Raw genomic sequence first — 16,848 nt, forward strand, 5'->3', positions numbered from 1 at the left:
AAATAGTGACATCACTTGCCATCAATCGCTAGCACACAGTACAAGGGCTGGTTAGAAGGAGATCCATAGTCTCCCCAACCGGCACTGCTCCCCTTGATTAAATCACCTCAGACGACTGGCTTCGCTACCTGGTACTGAGACCGGCCCTGGTACTACGTATGTAGCTGGAATTCTAAGATTTAGGTCAACTTAAATCTACCTATAGCTTGCACATTTTTTTGTCAATTGGTAAAATTATTTTAGATAATAATACATAATAATAATGCATTTAAATTGTTATCTAATGCAGAGATTGTGGACAGTCTGTGGCAGAGCCAGCATTATATAATTAGTACCCTGTCCTTAACCCCCCAACTCTTACAAGGCTGCCTAAACCAATCAACAATAATCAGCAAGTTAACAACAGGAGAAAGATAACTTAATGAAGAGGTATAAGTACGGAGATGCTGGTAAAAGGAATATATATGAAACCTTTCCCCATGGCATACAGAAAAGATGGTTTTCTAATAAATATTTATTGCTTATTTTAACATGTAAATATCACTAAAGACATTTAATAACTGTATAGTTAGTCAGTCAGTCCTCTTTAACTGTAAAATAGGCACATAATAAAAAATACATGTAGCAAACAAGCCTACTTAGACATCTGGCACAGCGTTGGTGGTGTTAAGAATTGTTAGGGAACGGAGAAAACTGAATAACATGCTTTTTTGTGTAATATTTTAAGGCCAAATTTCTGTTACCTGTAGTCATACAGTATGCCTTGGTTAGGAGATTAATAACACTGTAGCATTTGTATATTCCATACAATATTTTAGGATTTATGGCAACATTCAGCCCGATAGGCAAGTCCATCCAAATGGCCACTTTGTAGCAGGCCAAAAACACGTTTGGCAAACAACATACTCAACGCACACTATTCAGCCATGGTTCAGGGCTCATTTACAATTAGCATAGAAAACCATGGATGTAATTGCTACCTAAAGTCCCAATTACCATTGGTGTATTTACCTTTGGTGCTGCCTTAGACCTAACCATGGTGTGGAAGGGAACTATAGAGAGCGGTGCACAGCCCTACATAATGTTAATTGGCCAGTTGGGAAAATCAGTGAACTCCTTTTTAACAGGCCTATTGACTAGTGGGGTTACAGGGAGCCTGATCGTCCAATAACCCCCTTGGACCTGCCACTCTAGGCTTGGGCCTAGGCCACAATACGCCATGGCTTGTTATTGTGGGTGTCCTGGTGGTTATAGAAACTTGCAAGTCAACTACAAGAAAGGCTTTTAGTAATGGCCCAGCGGCCTAGGGGGTAGTTCCCCCATGCTTCGCTGTACAGCCTCCCCATTTATTTCTTGTACATCTCCAAAAGAATGGCGGTAGGGTTAATTCACATAATCTACATTAAAAGGCACACTAGCATCATCTACAGGGCCCTATCACAATTTGTTTCAGTTACTTAATCCCAACAGCATCAACATTTTTAATCAAATGGTGCAAATAACCACAGAATGATGTAAGAGGAATTTATTATTTTGCACTAAACCTAGAACTTGGATCTGGGAAGATGATTACCAGTGATGATGGCAAAGACAGCAGAAGGTTTGGGACAAGGCAGGAGGCAAGAGAGCAGCGCTGGAAAGGGCAGTAATAAATGGGGCATATTTAGTCCTAGGCTGTCTGAAATTTCCTACCTGGACAACACATATATTTGTGGCTTTCTGGGCCATATTTCCTTTACTCGATCACATGCCTGTCATATCCTGGTGCTACATGTCCTGGATGGTCACTAAGGGGGAGCAAAGTGATGGGGGCCAGTGCATTGGATTAAAATAGTTGGGATTAAGAAGGTATGAATGATTTTAATTTTAGATGCCAAAAATTATAGATATCCTACTAAAGAAATTGTTTTAATTTTGTGTTATACAAGCCCTTCTCTGTGAAACTATGTAGGTAGGAACAGTGATGCTCCCAACATAAGCATTCTATCGTCAACTAGCTAAAAAAGGTCCTTAAAACAACATTCTAAAGATCTCTTGGGAATAATTGAATTTCAAAGAAACCATGAGAAATTAATATTAATAATAATATTATTTTAAATTAAAAAAAAAAACTTTTTTATTTAACAACATCATTGCTCATTAGCAGCTGTTAGTTACAACTTTACACCCTATCTTTCTGTCAGGGTAGAATATTCCTACCAAAGGGATATATAATTGTGGTAGTTTGAAAATGTTTTTATACATATGTAATTAAACTAAATAATACTGATTTGCATAGTTTTATCATCTATCTTCCTTTGCATGCTCCTAACTCTACTTTTTGTATGTTTGCATGCTATGTATGTGCCTCCTCTTTCCTCTGCTAATGCCCCTCTTTTTCAGGAGTATGAGTATGAGTGTATCACAGTGTTTTACAGCCCTAAAAATTACAATAATGCGCATAGGAACAGCAAGAAATGTAATTATGATTTGGTGTTTTTAAAAAAAAAAAAAAAATGTAATGGTTTGGTAATATAAATATACTCATGGATTGGGGTTCCTGCTAAAGCTACAGCCACTTATGGGCAGGGCCAGCCTTAGGGGTGTGCGACCTGTGCGACCGCACAGGGCGCCATGGTTGCAGGGGCGCCTGACCGGGACTTAGATTAAAACATCGTTTTTTTTGTTTTTTTTTTTAACTTTATTAAACATCATTGATGTTTAAAAAAAAAAACGATGCTTTAATCTAAGTCCCGGTCAGGGGCGCCGAGCGGTTGCTCGTGAAGTTCTCGGCAACCGCTCGGCGCCCCTTACTCTCCGTGACTCCGTCCCGGTGCCAGCATCTCATGTTGAGCGCCGGACTATACCGGCGCTCAACATGAAATGCCGGCAGAGCGAGAAGACGGATGCCTCCCGCTCTTACCGCAGGACTCCGGCAACAAGGTAAGTGGGGGGGGGGTAGTTTGAAGGGGCAGAGGGGGGGGTAGTTTGAAGGGGCAGAGGGGGGGGGTAGTTTGAAGGGGCAGAGGGGGGGTAGTTTGAAGGGGCAGAGGGGGGGGTAGTTTGAAGGGGCAGAGGGGAGGGGTAGTTTGAAGAGGTAGAGGGGAGGGGTAGTTTGAGGGGGGGTAGTTTAAAGGGGCAGAGAGGGCGGGTAGTTTGAAAGGGGCAGAGAGGGGGGGGTAGTGAGGGGGGGCGCCAGAGGAGTAGTCCGCACAGGGCGCCACAACGCCTAAGGCCGGCTCTGCTTATGGGGGTCACCATCTAAATTGCTGCAGCCAAGCATCAACGACTAGGCTTACCCTGACCCCGAGGTCAGTCCTTCTAAATCCAAGCGGGAGAACGGCATTTGGCCCAGCCTTTCTGGCTCCCAGGTATGTACACAGACCATAGAGTTACATACTAGAGATTGTTTGGTCTGATGGCCACATATTTTGAAACTTATATCACCACCTTCGTTATTGCACACCAGTCTGGGAAGTTTTATAGTTAGAATAATTATTTTGTGATGCAGTTACTCTATAAACTCTTCTAATACATTTAGTTGCAGTTAATGTAGAGTGCATCACATCCTAAGGGGGTTATTGATACCAATGATTTTCTGGAGGGAATAATACTCTGCGTTTCTCATGTGTTTCCCAAGTTCACATAGGCACGTGTCGCCGGCTGCTTCTGCTGGCTTCTGCCCTATTATTCCCTGATCTGCTCTTTCACACCAGTTTGGATGGGTAGTTCTTGAAAAAGTTTCCTCTTAACCTAGCCCATTGCTCCTGACACGTTACCGTGAATCTTGCCTCATGTTCCCTGTTGGTTGAATGTTTTGTCACCCACTTTGAATTCTTCTCTTGGCAATAATGTTACGTTCCCCGTAAAAACAGTGAACCCCTTCAATATGTAATGTCTAGCCTTTCCTGCTATGTAACATAATGGACATCTCAATGACACTAGTGTAGTGGCACTCGATCTGGAAGAGAAGAAGAGCCAGTCAGCCAGGAGGTTTATTGCCCCATTGTGGTATGGCACATGATCCTATGTACCACCACACTGACTGAAGACCATGTGATGTGTAGATTATTAACAGTTGGAAAGCTACCAATTGACTGGCATGTGATTGTCTCCTTGTTATAGAGAGATTTTGGGATCATTATGTAACCATTACCACATATTAGCACAGAATTGTATTTTGTTGCATGGCAGGTATGTGTATTCCCATATGTCCCAAAACTCTTACAAGGTCAGTAAACAGCATATTTAATTGGTCTCATAGGAGGCTGATTTTACACCGTTGGGGAGTGTGCTAGATATCTTCTCAACAGGCTGCTCACCCCAAGGAACTCAGAGGGAGTTATATACAGTATAAAAAATGATTCTGATGAAAAGTGGTCTTATCACCACCGGAACCCAACTTATAGTTCTCATAAATGAAGCATTCTGTGGGATGCTATAGAGACACTTGTATGCATAACATTATTGAGTTAAAAGTTTAGAGAACAGTTTTTTCAAGGTTTCTGTTACCTGCACTTTAGTTATCTATAGTTACACGTTGTAAATGTAACCATCTTTTCAAAAGATGAAGTTATGCGTCCTAGGTCTCATATTTTTGCGATGGTTTATATAGGGATTACTATTCTTACAAACTGAGTCTTCATATAAGCCTTATTATCTGCATTACTACAGTTCCAGTTAAGGCAAGACTTGCTTCACAGTTACCCAACAATTCAAAGCCTACAGGTACTCCGACCACCTAAAATATTAATGGGACCACAAAATAGACAGTATGGGGGGTGAACATGGAATAAAGAAGTTGATGGTAAATGGTTGTTGGTGGGTCTTAGCCAAGTATGCTCCTCTCCACAGCGCACCCACAAAAACATGCTCTTCTTCAAGGCATAATTAGAAAATTTATTTGGTGGAAAAAAACATCATGCTTAAAATAATAGAACACACACCAAACAATACTCTGAAGGCATAGCAATGTAGCTGCTGAGCTGTAAGTGTAAATATACAGAAGCACTCTTTAAAAACACTTCAACACTTTCGGGGCAAACAGAAGCTTAATAAAACCACTATAATTGAACTGAAACAGTGGTTGTAACAAGATAGTTTGAAGATGTCATAGTAAGGTTGTTTGTACCTGGAAACCAGAATAGGGTGGGTCTGGGCTGGGCCAAATCTATTTACCCATTAAGTTAGAAGGAAAGACCTTTAAGCCAGAAATGCCCACTGTGTTTCACATCAAGAGCATATGAATGATAGTGAATGTCATTGAATACGTTTTAAAACTGATTCGAAGAAGTATATTGAATGGAGCGTCCATTGCTGCCACTTATTTTCAGTGAGCATCTAATTGCAATGAGTGGGTGGTCAATGAGCTCTGCTAATGGTACTGTGACTTGGTCCACTGCTCCATATGCAATTGTTATTCTTACCAAGTTCTCTTTTCCATCCATTAGCCCACCACATCCACTGTTAGCCATGTGTCATCCTCACCTCAACTGTGCCCAACAAAGTGGGACCTCAGTAGGTTGAGGGAGCACCTGTAGAATATGTGCCTAGTGGCTATAATGCTGGCCCTGCATATAGTTGGAATTCCTTAATTACAGGTTCTCTGTCTACATAACCTGGTAAGCTATTGCTTGGGTGGCCCAATTTCTCAATTGGTGGTAAGAAGCTGTATATTAATACTGTGAAAGTAATCTTCACTTCTAAAATTATGTTCATAGTACATGCTAAAAAAAAATTTAATCAATAGAAGAAGTTGCTAATCTTCAATGCAGATCATCTCATGTGTCATTATGGAAGTTGCTATTGGAATTAAAGTACTAAGGTTGAGACTCAAGACCTATATTAACCAAAAGGGCACTGCAAATGATGGCATTTAGTACACTTGAACATTTTCTTCAGGGCCTTGTCTTCAAACACGGCATCATATAAAATTGATGATTTGCTCTTAGCAGCAAAAAGTTGCAAAAATTAAACTCCTTTTAATTATACATTATGGTCGTCAAATTTATTATTCGAATAGAAGTGTTTAAAAATTTAGTGTAAACCTTTGATCCTAATCGTAAAGTACCTATTATTTTAGATCCAACAAAAAGTGCTCCACGCTCAAAGAAAAGACTACCCGGGATGTATTTTGCATTAATGAAGTTTAATAACCTACATTTCTGATTAATGTTAGCAGCAAAATGCTTGATCAACGCAAGGAAGAAACTGATAAGATACAGCATTTGTCCATTAAAAAAAAAGGTTTTCTAGTTACGCATCACCATCACAATACAAAACACAATATAAAATGCATTTGTGTCCTTTTCATTTTGTCCATAAACCGCTGCATGATACAGTCCGGGCTTTTTAGATTTTAAATAGAAGCAGAGACTTTTCTAAGAAGCTAGCTGAAAGTGACAGGAGTGGGAGTCCAACGGCCATTGGGTGCTTACCGACTATGCCCCAGAACGGCAACATTTATCTTGCGGAAAATAAGAATTCCAATCCGTAATAAATTGCTTTCTTTCAGAAGGTGAAATGATGATTTTTAATTAAAAAAATTATTTTTTATAAGAGAATATGATAGTAGTGGCAGATACAGACTCCATTTGACACACATATATATATATATATTTACCTAGGAAATTGAATTATCTAACAGTTAAAAAAATATGAATGAGTGAATTTTTATGAATGAGTGAATATTATTTTAATACCTGCTTTAATAATATGGTTAATTTATGCTACATGGCTGCATTTGTTGCTCTGCACAAAGTTTTTATAGGTATCCCAATTAAGGGAGGTATCTGGTTACCCTGTGCTTTAATGCTATACAGCACTGGTGACGATGGTAACTAATAGTAATTGGCATTAATATATTTACATTTATTATATCCCCTAACAGGCGTGATTTTGTTGTTAATATTTACCGAAACTTTCAACGCATTTATTGCATTAAATTTCCCAAAGGATTTATTTTGCAAAGGATTTACCCAAGAGTCGGAAAAAAGCAAATGTATGTACCCTACATTTTACATTTACATTTCCCAATTCTCTGCTACCATTTCTGCCATAATCAATTTTTCGTGGCTGTAGTGACACTGATTTCAACAAAACAATGATCAACAAAATAAAAAAGCAGCATTTATCTAATCTGAGAACTTACTACGAATGCATACTTCCTAAACATGTTGCCCTGTTATGTGTTTGGTATCCTCTTCTGTGGCAAAAGAAAACGTTTTCATACCAAACCAGTTGGCCCGTCCGGCTTGATTTGCGCACATTGCGAATGAACTCTATTTTAAATAATTTCCTTTTCACATTGCTGAACGAGTCTTCTGTATTCCAGGCCAAGGGTAAAACCAGCCCTTACAATAACGCCATAACGCTATTACTGTGCAGTATTTATTTTTGGGGCTCTAACCCTTTAATTTGTTTATTTAGGGTTATTTCTACATGGTCATAATATTGTGTGATGATGAAATTTCCATTGTTAGCTCCAAAGAAAAGTCATACTTGAGTTATCTTATTCTTGATCTATGAACCCCAAACTATACATCAACTGTTAGAGGAGCAATGGAAACATTTACCAAGCACACATACTAACACATATGTAAAAACCAAACACATATCACTACAAAACAGTTCAACATTATTCATTATTATTTTATTTGTATATCTAGCCAGACGCAAAGTGGTGCAATTACCATAGAAACTGGAACTGCGTATTGTGCTGTGGTCACCAAAGAAAACAATATAAAATGCATGCTACGATTTCTGTATTCAGCACCAGAATTAGTTTTTATAAGCATAAGATGAGTCTGGAACTAATCATATTTTCGCAAAGTTCTCATTTTTTTAATCATTTCAGCAGATCGGAACCAGTGGGCCCATCTGGTCTACCCATTTCTCCTGCTGTAAAGACTCAAACCAGGCCTCGGCCTTGTCATAGATTCGGTATAGCTTTATGACCACCCCGTGTATGTTTACATTCCCTCGCTATATTGGCCATCACTGAGATTCTGCTCTACTCGCCGTGTAAAGTAAAACTTCCTCATAAAACATCTAAACCATTTAGTTTTAGATTATTATGTCTGGTTGTAACATTTCTCCTCCTTTAAAATAAACTTCCCTCCTGTACTTTGTTAAATCCCTTTATGTACTTAAATGTTTCTTCGTCTCTACTGCAAGCTCTACATATTGAGACCCCGTAGTCTTTCCTGAGAACTGTTCACCATTCTAATTCATTTTCACAAGTCCATGTGAAATATTCAAAGGGCTCGAAAGAGCAGCACCAGCCTATGCTATACATTCAAATGTAACATCAGACATGGCGGCAGACACATAGCTTTGGCAAAATATTTCAGTTCAATTATTGCTTCCGGCTGAGAAAGAGACAAAGTATTTGGAGCAATTTATAGCCACAATAATTACATACATGGAATATATTGCTAGAATAACTGGAAACACTCGCAAAATAACATTTTAACATGCATAAAGTAAGAAATGCTGTCGCAGAGCCCTCTTTAATAAATGAAGTAAAATGATAGAAAGTAAATCTTTCCGATGTTTCAACATTATTTTCATTATTAAAATAAATTACCAATAATTCAGACCATGAAGAACAATTAGAGCCAGAAAGCCATGCTCTAGCGGTTAAATAACCAAGCATTACATTTTGTTACAAATACCAGAATATTTTTTAAATGGATTTGTCTTTTTAACTTTCACAATATGGTTCAACTAGACACTGATAAGCCGATCTTATCATATATATATCGTATATGCAAGCAGGCAATTAAATATGCCATTAAAAAAAAGCTTTTGAGACCAAACTGAGAATTGTGATCTTTAGTATATTTAACCCTTTATGTGCAGCAGAACATTCTTAGCGGTAGCAGGGGCAGGCTCTATTGCGATGACCCCTAAAGAGAAGTATGTTCTCCGCTCTGTTCCTTGTAAAACATGAATCAATGGGTATACTGCGACACACACAAATTTGTAATTAATCATCACTCTGGTATTGGTGGTTTTAGTGAAAGATTATATTCATTCATAATAAGAGTAAAAAAAAAACTGCAGTTAGATTAGACTTTGTGGGGTTGAAAATGACCACTTGTACATGAAAGAATGAAGATCAAACCAGAGCTTTGTGCAATTCTACTGGAGATCTGTATATATATATATATATATATATGTATATATATATATATATATATATATATATATATATATATATATATATATATATAACATTGACCTGGTTTACATTCATTTAGGGATCATTTTTGCCCCTTAACACCAATCTCTTCTATCTGCAGGTCATTCGTTACTATTAAATTTTACCATCTACTCTCATGTATTTTTACACAAACTTTTACACACTATGATAAATAATCAGAGAGTTATTAACGTTTACATTAGAGGGTTTGTAATACTTTAAAACAATGTTTGCTGCCAAGGCAACTACTCTGTCAAGAACTTAATACCCATGCTTAAAAAATATACATAAATTCTAAATTATTATTTTAATTTGGTCCAAGCAGCTAACAATGTTTTACAGCATGAAACAAATATAATATAAATAATAATAAAAATATAAATTATTATCAAACCTCCCTTTCTGTATCCTATAGGCTCACTGGCCGTGACGGTCTCTCTGGGTTCTACCTACTGCCTACAGCACATTGGTTTGGGGTAGGGGTCCTATAGATCTTACTTTAACATCTTTTAACATGAAAATAGAGATTATCCATAAAATAGATCTGGACTTTTTGTTTTATTTCGTAATAGCCACTAGGACAAATCTGATTTTTTTACGTGATCACTCTAAGAAATATGTTAGCCTTCTGAAAAAGTATTAATTTTAAAAAGCAAACAATATTTATACTCTTAATTTGAACATTCTGCAAATATTGTGTTCTTTAGGAGGTCACATCTCTTTTTCTTCCCATAAAATGTGAATTGCTACCGGTACTTTGCCAAACGCCACCAGTAAGATACATTTTTACAGGTGCTTCAATAATAAATACTAGCACATTTTCAGTGATAAAAGCCATATCAATGCTACATGGTTTGCATTAAAATTGGAGGCACAAAAATACAATACTTTCTAGTTCCAAAAAATCTAGACCCAATTCTATAACTACACAGAATTCATGCGAAACAATTTGTATAAAAATATGGTATATATTCTCTTAATTAATAATAATAATTGATAATTCTCTTAATATAATAAATGCTACATAATGTTTGTATTTCACGTCCCTTAAATTAAAAAGAGGTAATTTCACAATTCGCAAAATGTGCAAAAATATTTTAACTAGAACGTTACTCAACGCTGAACCTATTTCTATAAAATGTTCTAGAAATAGGAACGCAACACTTCGTACAAGACACAAATAAGTGTTTAGTAAACATTTTCAAAAAATTGCAATCAGCACTTCCCGGAAACAGGTCCTTTTTCTAAAATAGAAATCCCTATCAATTATTAAAAAGGACACCAAAAGGTCAAGGAAGAACAAACCTGCATTAAACACATGCAGAGCATGCAAAGTAATTCATCTTTTTTCTAAAAGCTAAATAAAAAAAAATCTGTCCAATTAATAAACCTCTAGTAATTACAATAATAAGTAATAATTATTATTTTAATTAATTCTTTCTAGATTGGCACAGATAATTAATGGTAAATGCAGCATCAGTGTAACTTCAGTGTAAACTTCAGTTTCAATGTGTAAAATCTAAATAACACTTGTGAATTAAAAATTCTGTCACCTTTTTATTTTTATAACTTTAAATTGCCTTAAATAGACCAATTGCCAAACTTTGCAGGAGAATTATTGGTCTTCTCCCCATTATGTCCTCGACCTCTGTTTATCTGACACGTGCGGACCCTGAATGCCAATACATGCAGATCTACATATGACAGGAGCACAAGACTCTGCTTACGCCTGCCAGACAGTCAGTTAATCAGGATTTGGGAATGGAATTGGTACCTATGTGTAAATGGTAATGCATTCTGCGTAGGTTCAGCCCTTGGTTCAGAGTTTTGCGTTACTTCTGGAGTGGTTCGTTCATCATCTGTTCCATTGATACTTTCTGGCGTTAAAGGAGATTGGATGTCCCCTCCAGCCGATTCCTTAAAACACACGAAAGAAGAAATTAGCTTTAAGAAAATGCATAATTTCTAAGAAGAAAAAACAGAAAGAAAACCAATGTCTCAGCCTTTTTTTTTTTTTTTACCTTTTTTGATACTAAGTACAATTTAATGCACTTCCAAAAACAATATGTTCAACACTTTGGAGTCCTTATGAAAAGACTCATTGTAACGGCTTACAGCAGGGGTGTCCAACCTGTGGCCCTCCAGCTGCTGCAGGACTACATCTCCCATACTCCTCAGCCAGGCCCTTAGCTGAAAGAGCATTATGGGAGACGTAGTCCTGCAGCAGCTGGAGGGCCACAGGTTGGACACCCCTGGCTTAGAGTAATATTTCTGCCTATTAAACTACATTTCCCATGACACGAAATCAGCTAATAAACAACGAGTAGCTCGGAGGCCAAGTACCCCACACTTCATTACAGGATGGCACGATGTGGGCACGCGTTGGCTATACCACCGCACTTAAATCCATATTGTATTTAAAGTATAATGTAAAGAGGTATAAATTATTCACTACCTTTTTTCTAGAGCATCCTAAAAGAGCCATCCTGAAAACTCATATACAAGTTTGTATAATAATAATAATAATAATCTCCTGTTCCTGAAAGAAGAACGCTACTACCCATAATAAGAAACCAATATGGCGTGCTTAATGCACGATTGTAAAGTATTTTTCAGCAAAATAATGTGGATGCTGGGCAACAAAAGTATGTTCCTCTCTGTACAAGAGTATAATAAATGGGCCCATCGTCTACTTAATTGGATTACAATTTAGCATCAGCAGGCCCTCAATATCTGGCTCCGCCATGCCAACTGCCATTAGTTCATCCCAGTCAATTTGGACACCTAAGATCTGGACCAGAACCAATGTATTATATGCAACAAGATACGGACAGATGTCAGAGGCAAATGGTCTTCAATTAGAAAGAGTAAATTGGATGGAGCAGAAACCATCTTTAAAAAAAATGAAAGCAGAATTAAATTATGTGTCTGTTCAAATAGTATTTTGACTCAATATCTACAAAAACAGGAACTGGGTTGTAATGGTTTCTCTCCACTAGGACCATTTTAGAATATATCCCCCCAAAAATACCCCTTGTATGATTTTAACATGCTACATATATCCTCCTTGTGAATGGGGACGCTGCCAGTAGTCCCAAATATGTTAGGAAAGTCCAACAATCATATTCAAATATAAAATATATTCAAAAATTAAAAATAAATAAAAATCAGGGGGGTTTACTTACTTTACTTAGATACACTAAGAATGTAAAATCTCTTAAAATGGATTACTCTAATTTGTTTCTCCTTGGGTTTTATTTTTTACTAAGTAATGGGCAAGTTAATCTTGATCATGTTTTGGCCTTGTAAATTTTTTATTATATGTTATTAAATGTCAACTCCAACTTTCTAATGGAAGAAGAGTTACTCCTGTACAACGCATAGTTAATGCAAGGAGATAGTGAATAATGAATGCAAACCTATCAATTAGTTGCTGTTTTCAGGAGGTAGACTTAAAGCTGAAATGGCTATTAAATAATGTTCTATTCTATAATGAGCATATGCAAGTTTACATTATACGATGACTGTGCATGCGCCAAATCAGATTAGTTCATAAGTCAATATGCAGATAAAATGGTCTCCTAAAACACTGTAGGCTCACAAAAGCAGGGCCTTCCCCTCTTTCCTGTATGCCGTATGTCTATTCACATTTCTTACATTGTAGAAAGTTACTTTTAACATTACATCACCAAGGAACTTGTCGATATTCTGTAAATACAGCGAGGCCCGCATAGCTTTTACATCTCCAGTGTTCTTGCATACGTAGGAATATCAATATACTACAGTTTGTTTAAGTAATAACTAAAATATTTTTTCGTTTCTGGAAGGAGGAGTATCTTTTTGATCTATCCAACGAAACACAGGCTGTTGGCTTCCAGGCATATATCATACGTATGCTGACTCCGCAAACGATCACAGGACCACCAATAAAACACAAGCTGATTATAAACATGAAAGTATTCTCAGCAACCATGTATAAACAGCTTTAAGTGTAAACAATGTTAACTCTGTCAGAATGTATTTGCCCTTCCCCTTCTAAAATGTTTGCATATTTGGCAAACTTAAATGTTTCAGATTATCCAAATAATGTTAGTATTAGGCAAAGATAATCCGAGTAAACACAAAATGCAGTTTTGAATCCTATCCTACCCTACCTGGCCCTATATGATAAAATAACCACCCCGTTAGTTACCAACTGAACCAATTAACCAAATGTAATTGATAATTGGGTTCAGTTTCACTAGACACACCCAGGCGTGATTACTGCCAGCCCTGCGGAATCTAATAATCATTAACATGAACCTGCATTGCAAAATGACGTGGTCTAAAAGATCTCAAAAAGCAGCACATGATGCAGCGATCTAAGCATTTCAAAAACATTAGAGACAAAGTCATTGACATCTATCAGTCTGGAAAGGGTTACAAAGCCATTTCTAAGGCTCTGGGACTCCATCAAACCTCAGTGAGAGCCATTATCTACAAATGGAGGAAACTAGGAACAGTGCTGAACCTTCTCAGGAGTGGCCGACTACCAAAGTCCGTCCAAGAGCCCATCAACTATCTCATCCAGGAGGTCACAGAAGAATCCAGACTAAAGAACTGCCGGCCTCACTTCCTCAGTTAGGGTCAGTGTTCACAATTCCACAATAAGAAAGAGACTGTGCAAAAATATCATCCATGGGGAGTTGCAAGAAGACTACTGCTGACCAAAAATAACTTTGGGGATAATATTCCATGGACTGAGGAGTCAAAAGAGGAACTTTTTTTTGGAAGACAAAGGTCCCTTTACATCTGGTGTAAAGCTCATACCAATATCATACCAACGGACAAACACAATGGTGGTAGTGTGATGGTCCGGGGGTGCTTTAATGCTTCAGGACTTGGGTGATTTGCTATAATTGATGAAACTATGAATTGTTCTCTTAGTTGGGTTATACAGCAGGACAAGGATCCGAAGCACACAGGCAAGTCCACCTCTGAATGGCTCAAAAGAAACAAAAGGAAGGTTTTGAAGTGGTCTAGAAAATGTCTTGGCTTGAATCCAATTGAGATGCTGAGGCATGACCTTAAACAGACAGGTTACGCTCGAAAAACCTCCAATGTCGCTGAATTACAACAATTCTGCCAAGAAGACTGGCCAAAATTCCTCCACAGCGATGTAAAAGACTCATTGACAGTTTTCGTATGATTGCAGTTGTTACCGCCAAGGTTGGAACAACCAATTATTAAGTTTAGGGGCAATTTCTTTTTCAGATGGGCGATACATTATGGTACAAATGCACAAAGCTTTTGGAATCATAAAATATTACACCAGGAATAGTTTTTCAGGGAAAAGTAACTAAAGTACCATAGTGTCCTCAATATTACCGTATTAATAGGTCAATATAATGAGGATTGGCTGTACTAACAAAAGTTTCACAATCCAAAAGCCTTTTATATAAATACAAAATAAGAATAGTTTTTCTGGAGATTTTTGTCTTTAAAATCAGCTCCTTATGAAACACAGTATTATTTTTAAGAAAGTAAGGATACATTTATATTTTTATGAAGAATAAAATATATCTTTAAATTTGGAGAAAAATGCATTTCTCCTTAATAGAACAGGAACGTTACATTTTACGTTTTACTTGGTAAAAATTCTGGTTTCAGTAGCTCTTGAGTTAAATGATTTTGTTAAATCACCAAGAATAAAAAATAGATCTGTGCCAAAACCGATTAGGATACATTCTTGTTATGTTTCTGGTCCATTTGTTTTTGGACAACAAATTTTGTTTCCAGCCATTTTGCTTTGGATGAAATTCAGAGGGCTTTTTTGGGGGCGGGGGGTAAACTACCGTAGTTGTTTTTTATGAGGAAACCGAGACATGGAAGTGGTCGCTGGGGAAGGTATGGAGAGAGACGATTCTGAGCTTCTTTTATTTCCATTTGTTTCTTGGGAGCCTTCTTCATTATCAGACATTCTTACAAATTAACGAATTATAACAAAATTCATTAAAATGCTTACTAACCTGTACTAAATGAACCTACGTATGCCATATGTATTAGGAACTCACAGTATGTGTACAACACTTACTTCATGTTCTCTGGACCTCCATAATTATTTCTCCCCGTTAAGTTATAGGCAGCCATAATAAATTAATTATTGGCATAAATGCTGTGACGTTGAGAATTTCCTTTTCACATCACCAAAGCTGCCAGTGCTATGAGCTCGTTTTGTCATTTTTGAGATGAGTGCCCAGAGTGCCACTGATTTTCCCAATAGGATGGCCAAAATATTAGACTATGAATATTTAACCACTGCCTATTAGGGTGTTGACACAACATACGGGTAGATGCATTGGGAACATAACAGCAAGAAAGGGATCGACTCCCTGCTAAATTAGTCAATGTGTAACAAATGCCTTATTATTACGTCATGGGAAAAGCCGCATCTTAACCCTAAGGTGAATAGAACCTAATGAAGTCTGAGCAGCAGAAAGCAATCCATGCTTTGGCAAACACATTACCTGTGAAGGCGTACTCGTAAGCTCCATTTTTTCTTGAGACTTCTCCTTTGCTAGCCGCGCAGCTTCTTTAAATTCCTGAAATTTTTCAGCAAACTACCAAAAACAAAATGAAATCAAACATTTTTAAAAAGTCAGATTGTAGGAATATCATGTAATCGCTCTAGAGATATTGTAGGAAATAAACCTGTCACGTGGATATTTAACCTAACAGGTGGAACTGTTGTTGATATACCCCATAAATGAATAACAATGTGCTAAAAATATATATTTTACATAATATGTTAAAATAATGGAATAAAAAAAAGAAACAAAACTGATCGACAGACAGGAAGGCAGCGCGGATCCTCTTTGGAGAGACATAGCATATGCTTCATCTGTGTGGATTTTGATCATTATTTTAACCCTTAAGTTATAGCTAACTGGCTTCTCCTGTTGATTTATATTTTTATCACAAAAATACTAGATATACATTGGAAAATCGCTTAAATAATGGATCCTGAAAACATAGCATATGTTGATATATATATAACATAATAGATTGTAAGCTTGCGAGCCGGGCTCTCTCCACCTAATGTATCGGTTTGTCTTAGTCGGTCAATTCTAGTCTTGTCGTACCCCTTGAATATATGTATTGTATTAAGCGCTGCGTAAATTGTTGGCGCTATATACATAAAAGATAATGAATGAATGAATGAGAGGGGTTAGTAGAGACTGAGCAGAATACCGAGGCTGTATGCGGGGAGTGAGACTCACAGGCTAGTATTCACCAAGCAGCAATCCTCTCATCATCGCTTATGTCAGAGCCGGCTCATGATGATGAAGGCATTAGCAGGGAATTAGCGCCTTAAGGTTCCCAGCGATAATAAGCAGAATAAGTGGTGTTTCCTTCTATTTTCCTGAGAATGGCTACATCTAGTAAACGCTATTGAGTTATGGATCCAGCGTGACATAAAGAAATGTCTACTTTCTACATGAATCGTTTACCGAGTTACTCACCTTTGTGAGATGATGTTCTGAGGAGAATCCCAGGCCATAGACCGTGTTTGCTCGGCTGTCTGCCCATTGCCCAAACTTCTGAGATGTTTTAGTGAACGTCATGTTTGGACTGATGGTGCTATTTATTATTGCCTGGGAAAAATAAAACGAGTTGATAAAGCC

General features: G+C 37.4%; 1 protein-coding gene across 3 annotated transcripts in view; it reads right to left on the minus strand.

Moving 5' to 3' along the window:
- HOMER1 (homer scaffold protein 1) overlaps positions 1–16,848 on the minus strand; it is a 49,047-nt gene that overhangs the window by 15,390 nt on the left and 16,809 nt on the right. For all 3 annotated transcript variants that reach the window (XM_053447993.1, XM_053447994.1, XM_053447995.1), the window contains 3 exons: positions 16,687–16,818; positions 15,691–15,783; positions 10,959–11,101 (listed from right to left, as the gene is read on the minus strand). In XM_053447993.1, the coding sequence (XP_053303968.1) occupies positions 10,959–11,101; positions 15,691–15,783; positions 16,687–16,818 (368 nt within the window). The remainder of the gene's footprint in view (positions 1–10,958; positions 11,102–15,690; positions 15,784–16,686; positions 16,819–16,848) is intronic.

The sequence above is a fragment of the Spea bombifrons genome, chromosome 1 (assembly GCF_027358695.1).
Source record: "Spea bombifrons isolate aSpeBom1 chromosome 1, aSpeBom1.2.pri, whole genome shotgun sequence".
In the NCBI taxonomy this organism is placed as follows: domain Eukaryota; kingdom Metazoa; phylum Chordata; class Amphibia; order Anura; family Pelobatidae; genus Spea; species Spea bombifrons.